General features: G+C 35.8%; 3 protein-coding genes across 3 annotated transcripts; 1 reads left to right on the top strand and 2 right to left on the bottom strand.

The window, feature by feature from the left end:
* Nucleotides 1–907: 907 nt before the first annotated feature.
* Nucleotides 908–7,087, top strand: LOC106711718 (zinc finger protein 2). The gene is made up of 7 exons (XM_045684915.1): nt 908–987; nt 1,305–1,576; nt 4,079–4,271; nt 4,913–5,054; nt 5,686–5,866; nt 6,832–6,990; nt 7,030–7,087. Coding segments are annotated over exons 1-7 (1,026 nt in total). The 5' UTR covers nt 908–909; the 3' UTR covers nt 7,031–7,087.
* Nucleotides 7,088–7,708: 621 nt separating this feature from the next.
* On the bottom strand, nt 7,709–9,781 carry LOC106711721. The gene is made up of 5 exons (XM_014504107.2): nt 9,641–9,781; nt 9,379–9,494; nt 8,945–9,126; nt 8,093–8,276; nt 7,709–7,845 (listed from the first exon to the last, which is right to left on the bottom strand). Exons 1-5 carry the CDS (start codon nt 9,779–9,781, stop codon nt 7,710–7,712), a joined length of 759 nt encoding a protein of 252 aa, XP_014359593.2. The 3' UTR covers nt 7,709.
* A 1,021-nt stretch (nt 9,782–10,802) lies between these two features.
* Nucleotides 10,803–13,759, bottom strand: LOC123722608. The gene is made up of 5 exons (XM_045684923.1): nt 13,668–13,759; nt 13,310–13,372; nt 12,523–12,588; nt 11,871–11,999; nt 10,803–11,372 (listed from the first exon to the last, which is right to left on the bottom strand). Exons 1-5 carry the CDS (start codon nt 13,692–13,694, stop codon nt 10,803–10,805), a joined length of 855 nt encoding a protein of 284 aa, XP_045540879.1. The 5' UTR covers nt 13,695–13,759.
* Between the last annotated feature and the right edge of the window lie 6,391 nt (nt 13,760–20,150).

Genomic DNA, 20,150 nt, shown 5'->3' with positions numbered 1-20,150 from the left:
TAAGAATAATTTTGATTTGATGATGACTCGTTATTTTTAAGTTACTATCTATTTTAATTTTACGTTAGTTTAAATGTTTTAAAATATTTTAATATATTATGGAATTATGTGATGTCGCCCCCGGTTCAAATTTTTGAAAAAGTTAAATTTCCTTATTTTCACATAGATTACTGCACTGAATACTTCAACAGCAGTAATTTTTTTTGTATAAATACGCTTCGAGACCTAAGAATACTTACTACTACATAGCTTAAATTAAAACTCACGATGGCTCGATAGCACTGCAGTTAATTTAATATTAAATCTCTTTTTATCATTTCCCTATCAATGAAAGAACAAATAAATAATTAGATAAATTGTGATAAGGTGATAGCACTATTGATTTTTATGTCCATTTTTATCGTATATACTTATTTTGAAAAGTTGTGATTCACTGAATTACGTTCACGATATCTTTCTTATCATTAAACTTGCTAAGTTAAAAATGATGTTAGTAACTATTGCATGATAACTGCATGAAAGTATTTCAAGAAATAAAATTGAATGAATTCTCATCGTATTTATAATATAATACAGTATTTTAAGAAATAAATTATCATTTAATAAAGTACTACTTATACAAAAATTACACATCTGCTTTTTTTACTTTGTTAAAAGTATTTTCAGAGTTGGTAACATTGTTAACTTCCTTCATCCATCCATCAAATGACAGTTATTGTCATAACATTGAACAAAATATTGTCATGCCATGTCTAAATTATAATTTTAATAAGTAAATTTTTTTATAACTTGCACTAGGATATTTTTTATTTCTACAAAGTTATGAAACTTTTACAAGCAATATATTTTAAATAATCACGGAATACACCGAAACAAAATAGCAAAGTTATGGATTCCTGTAGAGTTTGTATGGATAAAAAGACGAATACATCTGATATATTTACTTCAGATATAGCTGATAAAATTAATTTTTGCACTGGAATACAGGTGTTTGTACTTCCTTAATTGTTTTTGTCATTTTTGTTTCGTGTTAAACTTTCATCAAAGTCTAATGAGCTGAGGATGATTTTAACTAGCTCTATTTTTGATTTGATTGAAAGCCTAAATTAAACACAGTGATCTTAAATTTGATACAATGGCCTCCAGGATATTATAACATTCGGCTTTTTTTCAGTTATTTTATTAAATATGTGAGATAAAGAGATGTGATATTGTAAAAGTTTAAGAGTAAATCGCAGTTTGTTTGCAGTTTATTTTAGTGATTGAAAACCTTTTTTAATTTAATAGCTTATTTTTAATTTCAGTTGACAAAAGAAGATGGTCTTCCAACTCAAATATGTGATATATGTCTTGACAATTTGTCAATAGCATACAACTTTAAAACTCTATGTTTACTCTCTGAAAAGACATTAAAAAGTATAAATAATGATACAAAAGAAGGTATATTAGAAGATATCAGCGGTAACACAGATGAATTTAAGCAGGACTTTCAAGCAGAAGATAATATTCAGATTAAACAAGAACCTGGTGTTAATAGACGGAGTACAAGAGTTAATTTAAAATTAAAAATAGGAAGGTAATTACTTTTTTGAATACAGTCAAACTTAGATGAGAGAGAGAGTGAGTCCTGAGAGAAAGACTGCAATTTTTTTCTCACTTATGAAGATTGTCTATCAACACTGTACTTGTCTAAGTTAAACTGTACTGACATAGTGTACATTTATTTCTCAAATATTAGCTGTTGCCTGCTACTTTGTCTGTGGGGAATTAAAATTAAATTAATTTTCTATGAGTATCATACATTTCTAGAATAAAATGTAGCCAATATGTTATTTTAGACAAGTATTTATTGCTGTTTTAAATTTTGGTGAAAAATAAATTCTTGTTTAGAATAGATTACAGTGTAATCTCACTAATCCGGCTCTATTAAAAACCGGAGGGTGCCGGATTATTGGAATGTTCGGATTACTGGGTTATACTGAAAAAGTCATCGGTAATAAATAAAATAAAGCATTTCATAGAGAGAATAAATGTATGTAATGTATTATGGAACAATTGAATTAACACATAGGCACATATGTACATAATTAACTAGTTTTGAAATAATCCTTAATTGAGGTCTGCTTTTGTGCAACTGTGACCTAAGCGCACTGGTATAGAGGGGAAAGGGAGGTGTGGGCGGAGGGTGCCGGATTATTGGACGTGCCGATCTATCGAAGTGCCGGATTAGTGAGATTATACTGTAATTTGTGTCTAACCACAACTGCCTCTGCAAAACAGCAGAGGATGTTTTCATCTTCCTCTCTTATAAAGGTATTAAATTAAAGAGCTCAAGTAAGTAAATTTTACTAATATTATTAATGCAAAAGTTTAGATGTAGGTATGGATGGATGGATATGTTATTAGGCATTTCCAAAATGGCTCAATGGATCTCGATCTTGATGGAATTTGGCATAGATGTAGAACAGTCTGGAAGAATACATAATTATTTTTTTAATTAATTCCACACGGACTGATTTCCGGGCAAAAGTTATCTAACTAATATTAGGTCCTTACATATGAAATTGGCGTTTTTCGTACTGGTCACTTTAATCACGAATTTCTCCTCTTTGGTAAGGAATTTCAAATTCAAATTTGTACAGCTATAGACTCATGTATTTGTGGTTCGATGACCGTCATTCATTTGTTTTTTTCTTCTGTTTTTTTCTGTTTGCGTCACTCATTTTACAAAATGGAAAACTTAAAATATCGCATTATTTACGAGTACGAGTTCCGCCGTGGCACTAGTGCTGCGGAAACGACTCGAAGGGTGAATGATGTGTATGGCGGTCTTGTTGCAAAAGAAAACACAGTTCGTTTTTGGTTCCATCGTTTTCGTTCTAGCAATTTGGATCTGCAGAACAAGCCCCGTGGACGGCCTGAGACTCAAGTTGATAATGAAGAGTTGAAGGCTATTGTGGAAGCGGATCCATCGCAAACCACGACCGAGTTAGCTGCAGGCTGCGATGTTAGTGATAAAACTGTTTTAATTCACTTGAAGCAAATTGGGAAGATTAAAAAGCTTGAAAGGTGGGTACCTCACGAATTGACTGAAGCAAACCGGCAAACGCGCGTCGACTGTTGCGTTACATTACTAAACCGGCACAATAATGAAGGTATTTTAAACCGAATCATTACCTGTGATGAAAAATGGGTTCTTTACGATAATCGGAAGCGCTCAGCGCAATGGTTGGATCCTGGCCAGCCAGCCAAATCCTGCCCCAAGCGAAAATTAACCCCAAAAAAGTTACTTGTAAGCGTTTAGTGGACTAGTGCCGGTATTGTTCATTACAGTTTTCTCAAATCTGGCCAGACTATTACGGCTGATGTCTATTGTCAGCAATTGCAAACCATGATGGAAAAGCTAGCGGCTAAACAACCTAGGCTGGTCAATCGCTCCACGCCACTGCTGCTTCACGACAACGCTAGACCACACACTGCGCAACAGACGGCTACTAAATTAGAAGAGCTTCAATTGGAAAGTCTAAGACATCCTCCGTACTCCCCGGACCTTGCTCCAACAGATTACCATTTTTTTCGAAATTTGGATAACTTCTTGCAAGGGAAAAAATTCAACTCCGATGGGGCAGTCCAAATCGCCTTCAAAGATTTTATTGATTCCCGTCCGACTGGTTTTTTTAGTAAAGGGATCAATGAACTACCTATGAGATGGCAAAAGTGCATAGAAAATAATGGTTCATACTTTGATTAATTAAATATATTATATTAAAAAATATTTGACTTTTTGTTCCTCCCATACAAAACACCAATTTCATATGTAAGGACCTAATATTATAAATGCGAAGGTTTAAATGGATAGATGAAGGGATGGATGGATGGATGGATGTTTGAAGGTATCTCTCTGGAACAGCGCAAAGGATCTTGATGCAATTTGGCACAGATGTAGAATATAGTCTGGAAGAACACATAGGCTACTTATTACGTTTATTTTTAATTCCAAGCGGACGGAGTCGCAGGCGACAGCGATAAATAAATCCAAGATGGCCGCTGCAACAATATAATAATACTTGTTTTTCAGTATAGAAGAAAATGAGGTAACAACAAAAGTTAGAAATAAAAGGGGTCCATACAAAAAGACTGGTCAAACACGACTAACAAAGTTTAAATTTCGCAAACTATTTTGTGAACCGTGCGGACTCAAGTTTGCAAACAAGGAACAATCTGATAAACATAAAAAGGAAACTCATAAAGGAGAGAGTTTTATTTGTGAGGTAATTATTACTTACCTTAATTATATATATAATTTTTACACTTGCCACTGACAGACGGAGAGCCGTTTTCTAATTAAATACGTTTTACAAGTATTAAAATGCTTAGAAATATTACCTATGGTGTTAAATTACGCGATCTAAAACTAAGAAATTAGATTAAAAACGTGAATTAATTTATAAGCAAAATTTTTCGGATTATCTGACGAAAAAAGGTACATCTTACAAAATATTACATATGAAGCTCTTTTCATCGAATAAGTCGATTTGTCATTGTTATTCCTAAAATACTTAATAATCTTCTGATGGATATTAACATATCGACCCATCAGACGTAAAGAGTTACATCTTATGTGATATCTAACTGTTTTCGTCGGATAGGTCGATTTGTCATTATTATTCCTAAAATACTTAATAATCTTCTGATATATATTAACATATCGACCCATCAGACGTAAAGAGTTACATCTTATGTGATATCTAACTGTTTTCGTCGGATAGGTCGATTTGTCATTATTATTCCTAAAATACTTAATAATCTTCTGATATATATTAACATATCGACCCATCAGACGTAAAGTGTTACATTTTATGTGATATGTAACTATTTTCGTCGGATAGGTCGATATGTAAGTTTGTATCAGATTTGCGGTAAGGTGTTCGTACACCGCGCGTCTCACTTCTCTCACGTTCGGTCGCACCTGCCGCCGCAGCATGCGTGCGACTCGTGCGACTACCGCACCTGGCACAAGCACGACCTCGTCAAACATCTGCGCATACATACAGGTGAGACAGACATATCCAATGAAAATAGTTACATCTCTACGAGGAAAAGAGTTACATATCACTCTTGCGAAGTAAAGCATTAGTTACGTCTCTTATACTTGTGACGAAAAGAGTTGCGTTTTGTACACTTGCAACAAAAAGAGTTGGTTCTTTCAAATTGCAAAGAAAAGAGATATATTTTACACTTGTGATATAGAGAGTTACATTTCTTAAATTTGCGACAGTAATAGTTACATTTCTTACCGTGGGTTTCTGAGACCGGAATCCCCGTTTAAAACATGTTCTCTGTTTTTTCAAAAATATATGTTATATAGAGAGGTTCTGGTTTCAATAACCAACGGTTACACTTGTGACGAAAATAGTTCCATCTCTTACACTTGTGATAAAAAGGGTTAAACCACTCTTTAAGTACTCTTAAGATTTAAATTATTAAATAGACAATTATGGTTTCCCACACCGCTTAATATCGTTAAGTTACGCTACTAATAGTTGGTTTCTGTGACCAAAAAATTTCTGTATGAAACATATCGTCATCCCTGTTTATCTTTGAAAGAAAACAGAGATAACAATATATTTAAACGGGGATTTTGGTCTCGGTAACTCGAGATTAGTTTTGGTATACGTTTTGTAGGTGTGAAACTGTACCAGTGCGAGCACTGTACCGCCTCCTACCACACGTCGTCAAACCTCAGCTGTCACATTCGCCGCTGTCACGCGCGCGAGCGACGTCACGCCTGTCATCTATGTGACAGGACATTCTATGACCGAACAAAACTCAATCGCCATATAGATTCACATAATGATATCAAACGGTGAGCTTTTCTTTTTATCTAATGGATACGAGTGTTGGATGGATAGAGACGGATATAATTTTGAAAGTCAATTCTTGTAGTCAAGTTAATCGTGATCGATGTTACTAACCGTAGGTTTCTGAAACCAAAATCTCTATAAACATATCATTATCCCTCTCATTATCTTTGACATAACAGAGAACAATATGTTTTAAATGGGGATTTTGGTCTCAGAAATCCACAAAACGAATTTAAAATTTATTGTCACTTCCATGCATTTTTTAGCTTTCTAGCTAATCGAATGTAATACAGTGAAACCTGGTTAAGTGAGACATCAAGGGACCTGCAATGTCGTTTCACTTATAGAGGTATTCCACTTACCCAGTGTCTCAGATATACAGGTATAAATAAATATCTGTCTCATTTACAGAGGGTTCCATTAATAGAGGTGAGAATACAGGTTATTTCAGTTATTTCAGTTTGACATTTTTCAAATAAACATCTATATGATAGTAAAGCGAAACTAAAACTGAAGGTCAAAATTCGAAGCTCAAAAAAAAAAAACAGTGTTATCTCAGTTACAGAGGTTTATGCATATAAAATTTACTCGCTGTCTCAGTTATAGAGGTAACTATGATGATAAATCGAAAGAACAAATCCCAGATATAGAGGTTTACCTCGTCCCACTAACAGAGGTAATTCAGTGCCAAAGTGTTGGGACCTCAGCATGAGTTCCAGTTATGGAGGTTTCTCACTTATCCAGGTCCCACTTAACCAAGTTTCACTGTATATATCTTTTCAAATATCTCGGTGGCTCAAGGTCATGTGCGAGTTGCGCAGTACTCTCCCCCCTCATCCCGCTATGCCCTATTGCACCCAAAATTGTGTTCAGCGCAGACTCACGCGAAGTTAACGGCCAAGATATCTGAAAACCTTTATATGCTTCAATGTATGCTCTAGCAAAATATGCCAGTGGTTTACTTCAGGTTTGAATGTGAAGTGTGTCACGCTTGCTTCACACGGCGTTGCTACTGGAAGAAACATTTGCAGCGCCAGCATGGGGTCACAGTGCCCCCACAGAGACCTGGCCGTCAGAAGACCAACAGACAGGTCGGAGAGCTCCCCCCCACTGGCTTAGTGACGTAGGAAGTACTACAAGCTTTTTGAAGACAGTTGTTTGTATGGGCTTTGGGATTGTACATCTCAGAAATGAAGCAATCAGTAGCAATAATATTGTTTATTTTAAATATTACATATATTTGAATGTTGTGAAAATAAATCCTATTTATTAATCGATTTGTATTTTATTTGTATTGTATGTATATTTATTTACATTCGTAAGAAACGTTGTTTGTTCAAAATAATATCCATCTGATGAAAAGAGTTACATATTTTAATTGTTCCCTTAAAATATGTAACTCTTTTCTTCGGATATGTTCAAATATATCTTATTGCTCTTTTTTAAATTTTGTATGACCATTTCTAAGGGTTTCCCTCCATTACCCTGATTGGCTCCACTTTAATCGACTATTACTCATTCTTAGTGGACTCCTCGCCTGTATTGCACTTCGGATCATCGTTATTAATAATTTTTATATTAAATCCATATCACTATATCTTATCTTACTAATATAAATGTAAAAATTTGGATGAATGGATAATTGTTTGTTCCAAGTAACTCCATAGTGGTGACAAAAGATACTTACTAAGTTTTTAATTCCGTGCAAACGAAGGCAAAGGAGATCGTTAATTTCGAATAAAATTATCTATCTTCTATCTAAAAGGTCCTTCGAGTCGGATATAGAAATTAAAAGACATTGTATTTTATTTTCATATCTCTATTTGAGAATAATATTATGTGCGTTTAGTCAGCTCGGAAGCATCTGTCGCTGCAACGTTTGAGACAGTCCGCGTCGTTGCGGCAATGCGCTCGGCAGCTCGCCTGACAGCGCGTCACTGTACGCACATTGCTTCGTGCCAGCTTCTCCTCGAACATCATGCTAAGGATTATAAATTAAACTTAGTTTACGCTATGTGTTTAACGTGACTGTGTTGTGTCTGCGCCAGTGAAAATGGAATACTATTAGGGGTTAGTTAAGTTGTTAACTGGCGACAATTTTTTCCACATAATTTGAAAACATTACCTAACCTTATTTCACAATATCACTTCGTATTATGTTACAATTTAATATTAATGGCCCTCATGTATGGATTTTGACCGTTTTTTTTATATTTAATTCCGCTCACCTATCAATGAACGGTACAGAAGTACAGGTAGCCGCGTCACAGTGCAGCACGGGGGGTGCCACAGCAGCCATCAGCGACCCATCTTCCCCTACCACGTAGGGGATGTGGTCTAAATACACGTTATCAAACAGACACGCTCGCTTCATGTATTCCTCCGGATGTGTGAACATTGTCGGCGGAATGCCTGTAAGAAGGTACTTATTGACCAATCCGACGAAAAGAGTTACATGTTATGGGATCCTTAAGAACGAAAAGAGTTACATCAATTATATGGTATTTTAGGATAAAAAGAATTACAACTCTTAAGAAATCCTTCACGAAGAAAAAAGTTACAACTCTTATATGATCCTTCAAGACGACAGGAGTTACATCTGATATGAGGCTTTCTATCCTTAATCTCATAGGTGATGTAACTCTTTTCTTCTTATAGGTATAACACTAGCTACACACTAGCTTAACTTTTTATTCGACTGGCAAATGGGTTATGAATTTTGCCCACTTATGTTTATTTACCTACGTGGGCAGGCCTCCCGCAAGATAGACGGATGATCTGGTCAAGGTTGCGGGAGTATCCTGAATGCGGGTTACACAGGACTGATTATCGTGGAGATCTTTGTGGGAGGCCTATGCCCAGCAGTGGGCGTTACGAGGCTGAATAGATAGATAGATGTTTGTTTGTATGAAGGTTTTTATGTAAATTTCTTTGTGATCCCCTGCAGCCCAAACGACTGAACCGATTTTGACGAGTATGGTGTCATTCCATTCGTGATCATCCCCAGAGTGTCATCGGGGTACAGTCAGTAGTTTTTTGTTTGTTTTTTTATGTAGTAAATTGTGTTATTTAATCCTCACCGACAGTGTAATATCTTGTGTTACACATATGCTCCTGTATGAGATCGCTACGGTTACTGAACCAGCCCACCAGCCATTTCAGGTCCTCGAACTTGGTGATCTCATCGTTGATCACCTTCCTCGTCAGACGAAGGTATTCCACGTCAGCCTCTATCACAGATTCGTCCTTGTCTTCACCGTAACTGATAAGAAAATTGAACAATAATTAATAGATTAAATCGTAATCTATAAACCATAGACAAATTCGAAATTTTTCGATAAAACAAATAGTTAAACATCAAAACATGTCCAACGTATTTATATGGTATGAGTTTTAGAACCACTAAGTATATATTTTATCCGACTGAATGCGACGGTTTATACGCTATAGGTTTATACGGTCTCTTTGCTATCCTTGGACGGGCGTCCAAGGATAGCAAAGAGACAACTCTTACTTTCTATATTGCATTTTAAGTATAGCCTCGGCCATATGTATCCTGAATATCACTCCAGGTCTGAGATGCGCCTGGTACAGGTCTTTTGGCATCTCTACGAATGTTGACTCCCAATCCTGGAATACAGAAATCATGTACAAGTAAACATCTTTATGACGTGAGTTAAGTCGTTCTTAATTAATTAAATATAATGCCATGTCTGCAATCAGTAATTTCTCGTTACATAACTAAGGCTGTCAATTAAAACGAAATAGAAATTCACCTTGACAGCGGGTTCGTAAGTTTCATAGTTCTGTCTATCCTTTTTGTTCTTATAGCGCTTGCGTTTTGATCTCTTCTGATGAAGATCCCAGGAATCAGCACGTCTGGCAACTGGCACCTCTGTACTCGTTGAGTTCTTCATCTATAAACATGTTGTATTCAAACTATTCTGGACTTGATTACAATTAAATAATTACACAAAACCATAGAAAATAAATTACAATAAAACCATAGACTATTTACTGTAATACTCGTACATTTCAAAATAAATGTCTGGTAAAACGTTTTCACATAATTACCCTTATTTTACAAATTTCACGGAATAACTAAAAAACGTCGAATATTGCAATTGCCGCTATTTGTGGAATTTGACGTTTACTTAATTTAGGTTTTTTAATTGAAAATTAGTAAAATGTTTTTGTGTGGTTACCTCAGTTGCTTCGGAAGTGGTTGAGGTGCGTGGACGACTGCGACGTCGGCTACTAACACGATTGCGCCTCTTCTGAAAAATGTATTAAATTTAAAAAGCTTTGGATAGATATAGGTCATATATTTACATATAAATCTCTCGTACCATCCAATAGGTCCATTGAGTGAAAGCAATAAATTGTATTTATTTTTATAACCTAACTGGCTGTCGCCCTCGACTCCGTCCGAGCGAATTTAAAAACAAACTTAATAAGTAGTCTATGTATCCTTCCAGATTATGTTCTACATCTGTACCAAATTTCATTACGATCCATTCAGCCGTTCCAGAGATACCTACAAACAAACATCCATCCATCTAAACTTTCGTATTTATAATATTATTAAGTAGTGTGATTTAAGAAATAATAGAAATAAACATAATAAGGATTAACTTGGTATGGATATATGGGTAGTGATGATGACCACAGAAAAAATAAATGAGATTAAATGATGGCATGAAAGGTAGGGGGCGACTGAAAAAAGGATGTATGGATTGTGTGATGGACTGTTTATAAAGTTATATGGAAGAGTACACAGGAAAAATGGCAGCTCTGTTTGATGCTTTGAAAGAATCTTTTGAAGAAATTGAATTGAATAATTCCGATTGTATATATTTAAAATAATAAAAACAGGTAAAGTAACACCGAAAAAAAAACTAAAACGTAATAATTGCAACCTTTATTAGCAAAAATAAATCATTCCTCGACATCTTTGGGTTCAGTTATTGAGTCGACGAAAACAATTGAGTTACATTCCGCTGCATCACATTGTAACATAGGTGGAACTTCCACAGGGGTAACTGAATATTCATCCCCTATCACGTAAGGGTTGCCATCAACCCACAACGAGTCGAACAAACAGTATATATGTACCTTTATGGTCATATAACTAATAAACTTATATATTCTTCCACCGCATTCTCCAAGATGTTCTTTTATACTACGATCCGTTTTATACATTAGTAATAAATTATGAAACTTTGTTATTTCATCCATTACTACTTTTTTAATCAAATTAGTATATATTATATCAGATTCTATATGACGTTCGGGGTCTTCGTACATCCGTTGTTTTATCCGGAGTATCGCGTCGGACATCCGTACGCGGAATATTACGCCCGGATTCATCTGATCCGGGAGTATGCTAGGCTTTTTCGTTGTCGTTGTAAATTGCAGGATTTTGTCCTTCACCGGCTCCGGATATAGGTAGTGATTTGGCCTTTCTCTGATCTTCGGTCCGTTAAGGGAATCGAATTTTCCCGTGCCCTGTAGTAGAAAATTTTCTGTTTCACACTTTTTATTACACCTTTTTTTATATTTTATAAACTAAAGATTAACCACGATTTCACGCTTTTTATGATCCTCGCTTTGAGTGCTGTTTTTTTTTTTTTTTTTTATTTATATTAAACAGGGTACAAAGTTATATTAAAAGTATCTATAAACCCATCGTGTTTGTACTTAAATAGAGTAAAATCAAATTGGACCTTCGAGTCGGAGATTATTAGCTCCATAATTAACTGTTTAGCAAAAACGACAATGCGACGCGACGACATTTTGCGAAAATGTTTAATTTTCAAAATTATTAATACAAATATAAAGAATTTTTAAATATTATATAACAGATTTCCACTATACTCGCGAGACCGACATTTTTTAGAAGATAATTACAGGAGAACGATATGTTTTATACAAAAATTTTGGTCTAAGAAACCAACGGTAAGACGGACAATCTCGTGCATAAGTCTTTAATATTCAATAGCTTACTTTAGCTCGTCTCTTGATTCGATTGTACTCATTGAGGGCGTCGTCGTTGCTGAAGAATGAATCCATGGATGGCCAGTCGTAAGGAATGCCAGAGTAATGGTTCTTCTCTTCCATGTGAACATTTTCATCCTGTAGAATATTGATACTTTTACTTTCCAGTTTTACTTTATACCGTCTATTGTTAAAGGAAGAAATATTCTTCTTTTATTATTATGAACTTAACAATGGTAGACGTCAGTAACTGCACGAATGGGCCGGCTTGACCGGTGCAATAACACGACCATACAGAAGATATGCGTCAAGAGGAAGAAATTCTGCATACAGTCCTCCTACGTCAATTAAAGGTAGGCCACGTTCGTCTTTTTATATTACTACACCGATATTGGAGATACATAACAAACGTCCATACATCTAAACATTCTTATTTATATTATTACTAGTTGCACCGTCCGCGTGGCATAAAAAAATATCCTACGTGTTCTTCCAGACTATGTTCTACATCTATGCCAAATTTCAGCAAGATACGTTGAGCCGTTTTGGAGATATCTTCAAACCAACATCTAACCATCCATCCAAACATTCGCATTTATAATATTAGTAAGATTAAGAAATTAAAAGTTAGTTTTACTTATTTCAATATATAGAGACGTACCTTCGCATGTGGATTCCTCGCTGGGGCCATCATGTTAACGGGTTGTTCGAAAACATCGTCCTGCAACTGAACACACCAAATATGTATTAGTAAAAGTTTGAATCTGGAAACGAGATTGAAATGCAGGTTTTAATATTTGCTAGATATAAACCTTTAAAAATTTATTTAAATTAAAAAATTATATTTGACGGTGAATGATGGAATTCCAAAAAATAATAAATGCTCTAGGTTATGGTTGTCTGATAAGTTCGTTGCGACTTTCGATAGGTAGCTTAGAAGACATTTGAATATATTATATTTATTGAAAACACATTACATGTTTACATATTTTAAAAGCGCAAAACTTCAGTTATATTTAGAAGAAAGTTTGGTTATGATTCGTTCATTTTTATCAACATTATACGCCTTAGAATATGACAGAAAATAAAGTGCATTTAAGCATTTTTGCTTTTCTTTTTTCAAAGGGACAATAATATGTACTATATTATAAGCGAAAATTCTGTAACCAAAATAAATATACTGCAGTGGATTCGTTTTCGGATTTCCATCATTTTGAATTATTACAAAAATTCCCATACTGGAAATAAAAACTGATTTAGACAATTTACCGAGAAATATTAGCCGTTATGGTAAAGAACGGTACCAATATAATTTTAAATGGTATAACCAAAAATTTAAGAGAACTTTGCTTCGGCACGAACTTATCGGAGAGCCTAATATTTTGTACAATAGATTGACAAAGCTCATATTGCATTTGTACGTTACTTTGTTTCAATACAATACTTACATTAGGATAGTTGAAAACATTAGATTCAAAGTTAGCATTGGCCAAATTATTTAAGGATGACAGCTGGAATCAAGAAAAATCGTAATTCAAAATTAGGTATTTGTTTTTAAAATATTTTGGTGGCCCAGGTGCGCGCTACGTAGAGCCCTCCCCCCTCATCCCGGTGTACCTAAAATTGTGTTCTGCGCAACGACTTGCGGGAATTCAAGAGCCACCAAGTTTTAAGGAAATTACACAAACTAATGAACGTAGTTAAAGTTATTAAGGAGAAATGCAATAAGCTATTTTAAAAAAATATTATGAATTATGTAAGAATTTCGAACCATGGGCAACCATTAGTTAGAATTAATGAACTTACTAGAACACAAAAGAAGTAATGCCACATGTCAACACAGCGGAGTACAATGCTCCTATGAGATCAAATCAAATCTTTTCAACGTTATTTATTTTTCTTGTTTATAACTTTATTTGCTAATTGGTTGTTAAAATTAATTGCAGTGATAAATAGTTAGAAGGTTTGTTAATTGGACTCGGCTGTTATTTTGTTGTAATAAATTTAAAACTTTTGTCAATTTTCATAGCAGTTAATAGATAATAATGGATTATATACGCTTTCCGTCCTTACTTTTCTGTTAAGGAAAAGAGGGGGAGATGGATTTCGCAGAAAAAACGTATAGGAAGGGGAGATATATTCTATATATTATCCGTCCCCTTCTCTGTTGATTACAAGTAATGACTCTGCAAATGCGGATTTCTATGGGTATAGTGGTCACTATTCTGGGCGAATTCAGATGGCCGCTTCTATTTAGGCCGCCACTAAATAAAATTACTAGCATTGCTTTTTCAAAATTCTTAGTGTTTGTATTGGTTTAGCGCCATCTTGTGGTTAGTAGATTTATTATTTAGGACCACCATCTATCGGCGTAATGTGAAAACCAGTGCCATCTAATCCATTTTAAATTGGTAAAATAGCAGATTATAATAAAATTATTTGCTGAAGTTTTCTATTTTATTCTTGTACAAATAGTTCGATTAATTTATTTAACGAGAACGGTGATAATTATTATACACATAACATTACATTAGGTTTTGGAAACGAAACAAAAATCGTCAAAAAAGTAATAATTTATTTATAATAACTTATCTTATCGACGTTAATTCAAAAGCGTATGAAAATGTTTGAAGTTTATAAATCGTTTCATAGATGGGTTTTGAGGTCTGATCGCGGAAAGAGATTTCTTTGAAATAATGAAAGATCGTCTTCCGTTATCCGGTAATTCTCGCTCTATATCTGGCAACACCACTCTCCTCTGTGGCTCTACAATAACCACTGAAACAATATTGGTTATTACAAGTTTATAATTAATTTCACCTGTCCTGATCTCTGCTTTCTCTCTACTCCTGACTCCTGAGGGCCCGCACTGTTAATTTAACGCAGAAAAAGATTTAAAATTATTTCGACTTAATTTATGTTATAATAAAACAGATTAATTAAAATGGTTGTTCGTTTGGTTTTTTAATTGTTAAATGATTCTTTTCTGTCTTAATAACATTTAATCTTATCTTACTTATGTTATAAATTTGAATGTTTGGATGTATGGATGGATGGATGTTTCTTAGAATTTACCTCCAGAACGGTTCAACGGATCTCGCTTAAATTTAGAAAATAGATGTAGAACATAGTCTGGAAGAACTCATAGGCTACTACTTATGTTTTCTTTTAATTCTGGGCGGATGGAGTCGCGGGCGTCAGATAGTATTAACATAAAAATTAGGACCGGCGTTACGGTATATCGTTGTTGCGACAGCCCAGAGCGCTGGACAGAAGGGGATGTCATAGGTCTAAGAATTACACAAACAATCTCACATAATCTTTTTAACCACCCATAGACATGGTAGAAAAGGCTGTAGAGTAAACCGTTACTGCATAAAAACTAGTATATATACAAAATAACAGTAAAGTACATACTCATTAAAGTAATTATTAATATGGTGCACACAAAATTGAATTGAAACATTTGTTGATCAATTTATTTGTAATTCAAACAGTTGAAACAGTGGAGTTTAGATTCAATTATAAATCCATCTAATTATTAACTGTAGTATTTTCAATTATAATTTCAATTAATTCCGACTTATGGGTCTATATTCTTATATACTAGCAGTCGCCGCGACTTTGTCTCTCTCTCTCTCTCTATTAATTCATCGATTTTCATGCAGCCGTTGTGAAGATATTCATTCATTTATCTATTCATCCAAGCTTCATATTATTTTACTTCTTGCAAATCAAAATTATTTTCATGTAAAGGTGTTAACAAAGTATAAAAATGTTTCGCCTATGAAATCAAAGCCAGCTACACATTTTTAGTTTTAACTATACAGAATGACGGTTCGGTAAAAACTGAAGATGTATATAGCCTTAGTAAAACAAAAAGAGATCTTGCAAATTTTTATTAAATGTTGAATACTAAATTAGCGATCTCCTAAAATTTTATGAAAATGTTTGAAGTTAACAATTCTTTTGATAGGCGGTTTCCTTGTTCTGAATGTGAAGAAAGATTTCTTTGCGATCATGAAGTAACGTCTCATGTCCTCCACGGAATCCTGCATTATGTCAGGAATGGCTTTATTAGTCTGTGACTCTATTATATCAGCTGTGAATAAAATGTTCAGACACTTGCACTTTACAGTATTTTTAAAATTTAAATCGTACAATATTCAAAGAAAATTTATACATTATAAAAAAAAAAACAAATAACACTACGTACTCATAAAATAAATTATAAACACCGCACACACCAAATTAATTGATAACATTTTTAATTTTGTTTTGTATATTTCGTCAGCAACAAACATAACTGTCAACGTTGAACACAGCAATAGCTTAACTTCAATTTTATAAGCGAGAAATTCTCAAACTTCTCGTAGACCCCATACACATTTCTTCAACTTGTGGATCGCCAACTTTATTTTTCATCGAACAAGCCGCCGGGTCTTTCGTGGACCCCAGGAGGGCTCAGACCACTTTGAGAATCGCTACTCTAAACGTATTTTAACGATTGATTTTATTACATACCCAATTAAATAAAATGTTAGTGTATTAGTTAGCTCCTGTCGAATGTGGACTTGTACGTAAAAAGGCGTGCATTGATAGCACTTACTTAAATACTAGCGAACCGAAGGGACGTTTTTAAAAAAGACAACTGATTGTTAAGGTGTCCTTTATTCGACAGTTGGCTTTAGACTAACTTATCTCTACCATGCTCTATGCTAAAGACTAGTGATGCAACGGAAGTGTCTTACCGGAACCAGAAACGGAAACAGATGTCAAAAATAAATTTAAGCAGAAACGGAAACGGAAGCGGAAACAGAAGTGTAAATAATAAAAAAAACATTTACAATTTTTTTTTTGGTAAGAACAGTTTGTATTCGTTTTTAATTTATTAAGGCATTGGATATCGGTGTCCTTTAGCCTTCAATATATGTATTTTTACTGTGCTGCAATAAGTTAAAATGCGTTTTTTTTTAATTTATTTTCAGGAAACAAAATTACACTATTTACAAATTTCCAAAAAAACCACTCGTGTTGATAAACGACAAATATATTTCTTTATTAATACATTCTCTGCTGACCACTCGGATCCGAGTGGGCAGAGCTATTAGTAGCGGCGCCTCCCCCTCGGATCCGAGCGAGGGGCCCATTCACTTTGTAGTAACCAGTAAGCCGCCGGCGTTTGAAGCGAGTCCATGTTGCTTTGTGTGGCCACTCTGGCAATATAGTCAACTAACGAAAAAGAGTATTAGTTTCATTCTTACAGTGTTGTAGTGATTAGTACCACGATCGTACGGAGGCAAACATACAAATATCTTGTATCACATGAAGCTAAGGCTGAACTTTATGTTATGTATGTATATTTTATAAATATATGTATGTCCTGTATGTGTGTGTACGTGTGTGTGTATACGTGTGTGTATGTGTGGGTGTGTATGAAATGTTACAAGATCTTGAACCGAGAAGATAAAAGCTGGTTTTGATTAGTATCCTTACATGTTTTACTCAATATTCTGGAATTTGATGAAAAACTTGACTTTGTCAAAATCTTGTAACATATTAGTACACAGAAATGCAATCGTGGAACAAATATCTACATATCGGAGAGCGCAGACTACAGCGACATCTTCGTAGTGATTGTTGGAACGTCAAGTTGATTTGACTTGGGTGTATTCGGAAGTGGAGGATAACAACACTGTCAGCTGTCAGGGTGACCATTCGTCAATGTTATTGTGTCAAATCGGAGATATTATTATGGCATTCAACCTTTTGAAGGGCAGTCAGGCGACAGACATCAACTCGAACGGACGTGTTGTTAACCTCCTTCCGACTTCGCCGCGTTCCAAAACAATCCAGTGACATCTTGCTCATCCAGCCATATTTCGTGATTATTATAATCTCCATTCAATTAATTAAACCAACTGAACGCACAGCGTATTTGATTTCGAACATCCACACCATCAAGGTTGAACGAAGAACAGAATACTGATGTACGCCCACCCTCATCTTCCTTCATCAGAAGCGGGATGAACGTCCGCGCAAAATGAAAAGAGCAACGAAGCGAATATTTGGCGTGCCATGTTCGAACAACAATACCAGAATATGCGCGCACTGATCGAAGCATCTACGTGGCTATCTCAAATTGCATACAAAGAAATGACATGGATGGAATTCAAGACACTTTTTTACTGCAATATTTATTTCGACGGAAACATTGTCAGGTATCCTCATTAAATTAAGCGAACAAAAACCAAGAGAAAAAGAATCACTTCCGGCATATGCAAGTCGTTAGATAGCCTCTTTAACGAATCGTTGGAAAGATGTAAACAAAGAAGAAATAGCTTAGTTACGGTACTGGCTCACATATTGCAGTTTGAGACTTCAACGCTTGGCTTTTACTACCAACATCGTTTCGCGAGAAAAATTACAACAGGAATTGAATGCATTCTCTCAACTGAAACGCAAGATAAATACCAACGGCGAGTCATCGAGTGATCTTGATTATAAACGAGCAAAGTTAACTAACTAATCTCAAGTGTTTCAACTGTGGAAAATCCGGCCATAAGCGAGCACAATGTAGAAGCAAGACGATCGACGTGAAAGGAAGAGCTACAACACCAAAGACGTCAAGTCCTGTGATGCAGCAGCCTACTCCAAGGCCCTTGGTGTGCTACAGATGTGGCAAACCGGGCCACATCGCCGTCCGATGTACCAGCGGCGGCGGCGGCAGTGGCGGTGGCAGCCGCGGCGGGACGAGCGACGGCGGCGTCGGCGCGTCTCGGGGCGAGCGTCCTGTTGATGTCTGCGTCGTGCAACCACCGGCGGGCACATTACAACATAAAAGTTCACTGATTTTCTTTACTTATGATTCTGGTGCTGAATGCTCGTTAGTTAAAGAAAGTTTTGCAGCCAAATTTAGTGGCAAGCGGTTTACTAATGTTGCTATGACTGGTATTGGTCAATCACGAGTATTTAGTACAGAACAGATTTTGTCTTGTGTTAAAATTAACGATCTCCATCTCGAAGTATTGTTACATGTTTTGTCCGATAATTACCTACAGAGTGACGTCATGTTAGGCCGTGAAATATTAAATCAGGGTTTTGCTATGAACATGACATCGAATGAACTTTGTTTATCTAAAACTGTTTGTGTAAATTTGGTAAATAACGATAAGGCACGTACACTGGATTTAATTACTACTGTGATGGATCTACACTCGCGAGCAACCAAATCGACTCACTCCTTGACGGCGCCGGCACGTACACTGGATTTAATTACTACTGTGATGGATCTACACTCGCGAGCAACCAAATCGACTCACTCCTTGACGGCGCCCTTATGCATTGATTTTATTAAAACGACAAATGTCAATTGTAAATATGATATGTCATTCGAAAGCTAAAGATGTCAGCTTTAATTTGATGTCATTTTTATTGAAATACATTAATTATTTCTTAAGTTAATGACGTCTGAACGTAACAGTAGGAAAAATCGGAATTTATGAATTTATGAAAAGGTCTCGTATTTTGGAAATTACACAAAAATTGGTAGAAATTAAAAAAAATATATATTAAATCAATATTTTGTATTGCCCCCTCTAGCCTTTATTACAGCCTGCAGTCTGTTTTTCATTGAAATGATCAATTTTTTTACAGTCTCTTGAGGAATGCCGTTCCACTCCTCTAACAATGCTGACTAGATCATCTACGCTCGAAGGGACTGGATTCCTGGCTCGAACCCTTCGTTTAAGCTCGTCCCATAAGTGCTCGATGGGATTCATATCCGGGCTGAGCGCAGGCCAGTCCATCGTGCGCAATTCGACCTCTTCAAGAAATTGCCGAGTGACTCGTGCCGTGTGACAGCGGGCATTGTCGTGTATTAACACGAAGTCTTCGCCGACAAACCCTGCGTAGGGCACAACATGACTCAGTAGGATGTCGGTGATGTACCGATCAGCTGTTAGCCCGCCTCCACGGCCGCCCCCAGGCACGAAAACAAGATCAGTTTTTCCCTCTAAGGAAATACCAGCCCACATCATGCAGGAACCGCCGCCATACGCCACTGTTTCAGCAAAACAGCATTGGGAAAAACGTTCCCCCGGACGCCAGTAGACTCGGCTTCTCCTGTCACTGCCATGCAAACACATTCTGCACTCATCAGTAAACAGTACCGACCGCCAATGCGTAATGCTCCAATTGAGATGTTCTCGAGCAAAATGAAGGCGCGCTTGACGGTGGCCTGCAGTGAATTTGGGGCCCGTCGCAGGCCTTTTTGGCCTCAAATTGGCT

The sequence above is a fragment of the Papilio machaon genome, chromosome 28, assembly GCF_912999745.1.
Source record: "Papilio machaon chromosome 28, ilPapMach1.1, whole genome shotgun sequence".
Lineage (NCBI taxonomy): Eukaryota > Metazoa > Arthropoda > Insecta > Lepidoptera > Papilionidae > Papilio > Papilio machaon.
The sequence above is the reverse complement of the archived record's forward strand: the minus strand, read 5'-3'. Positions and strand labels throughout refer to the sequence as shown.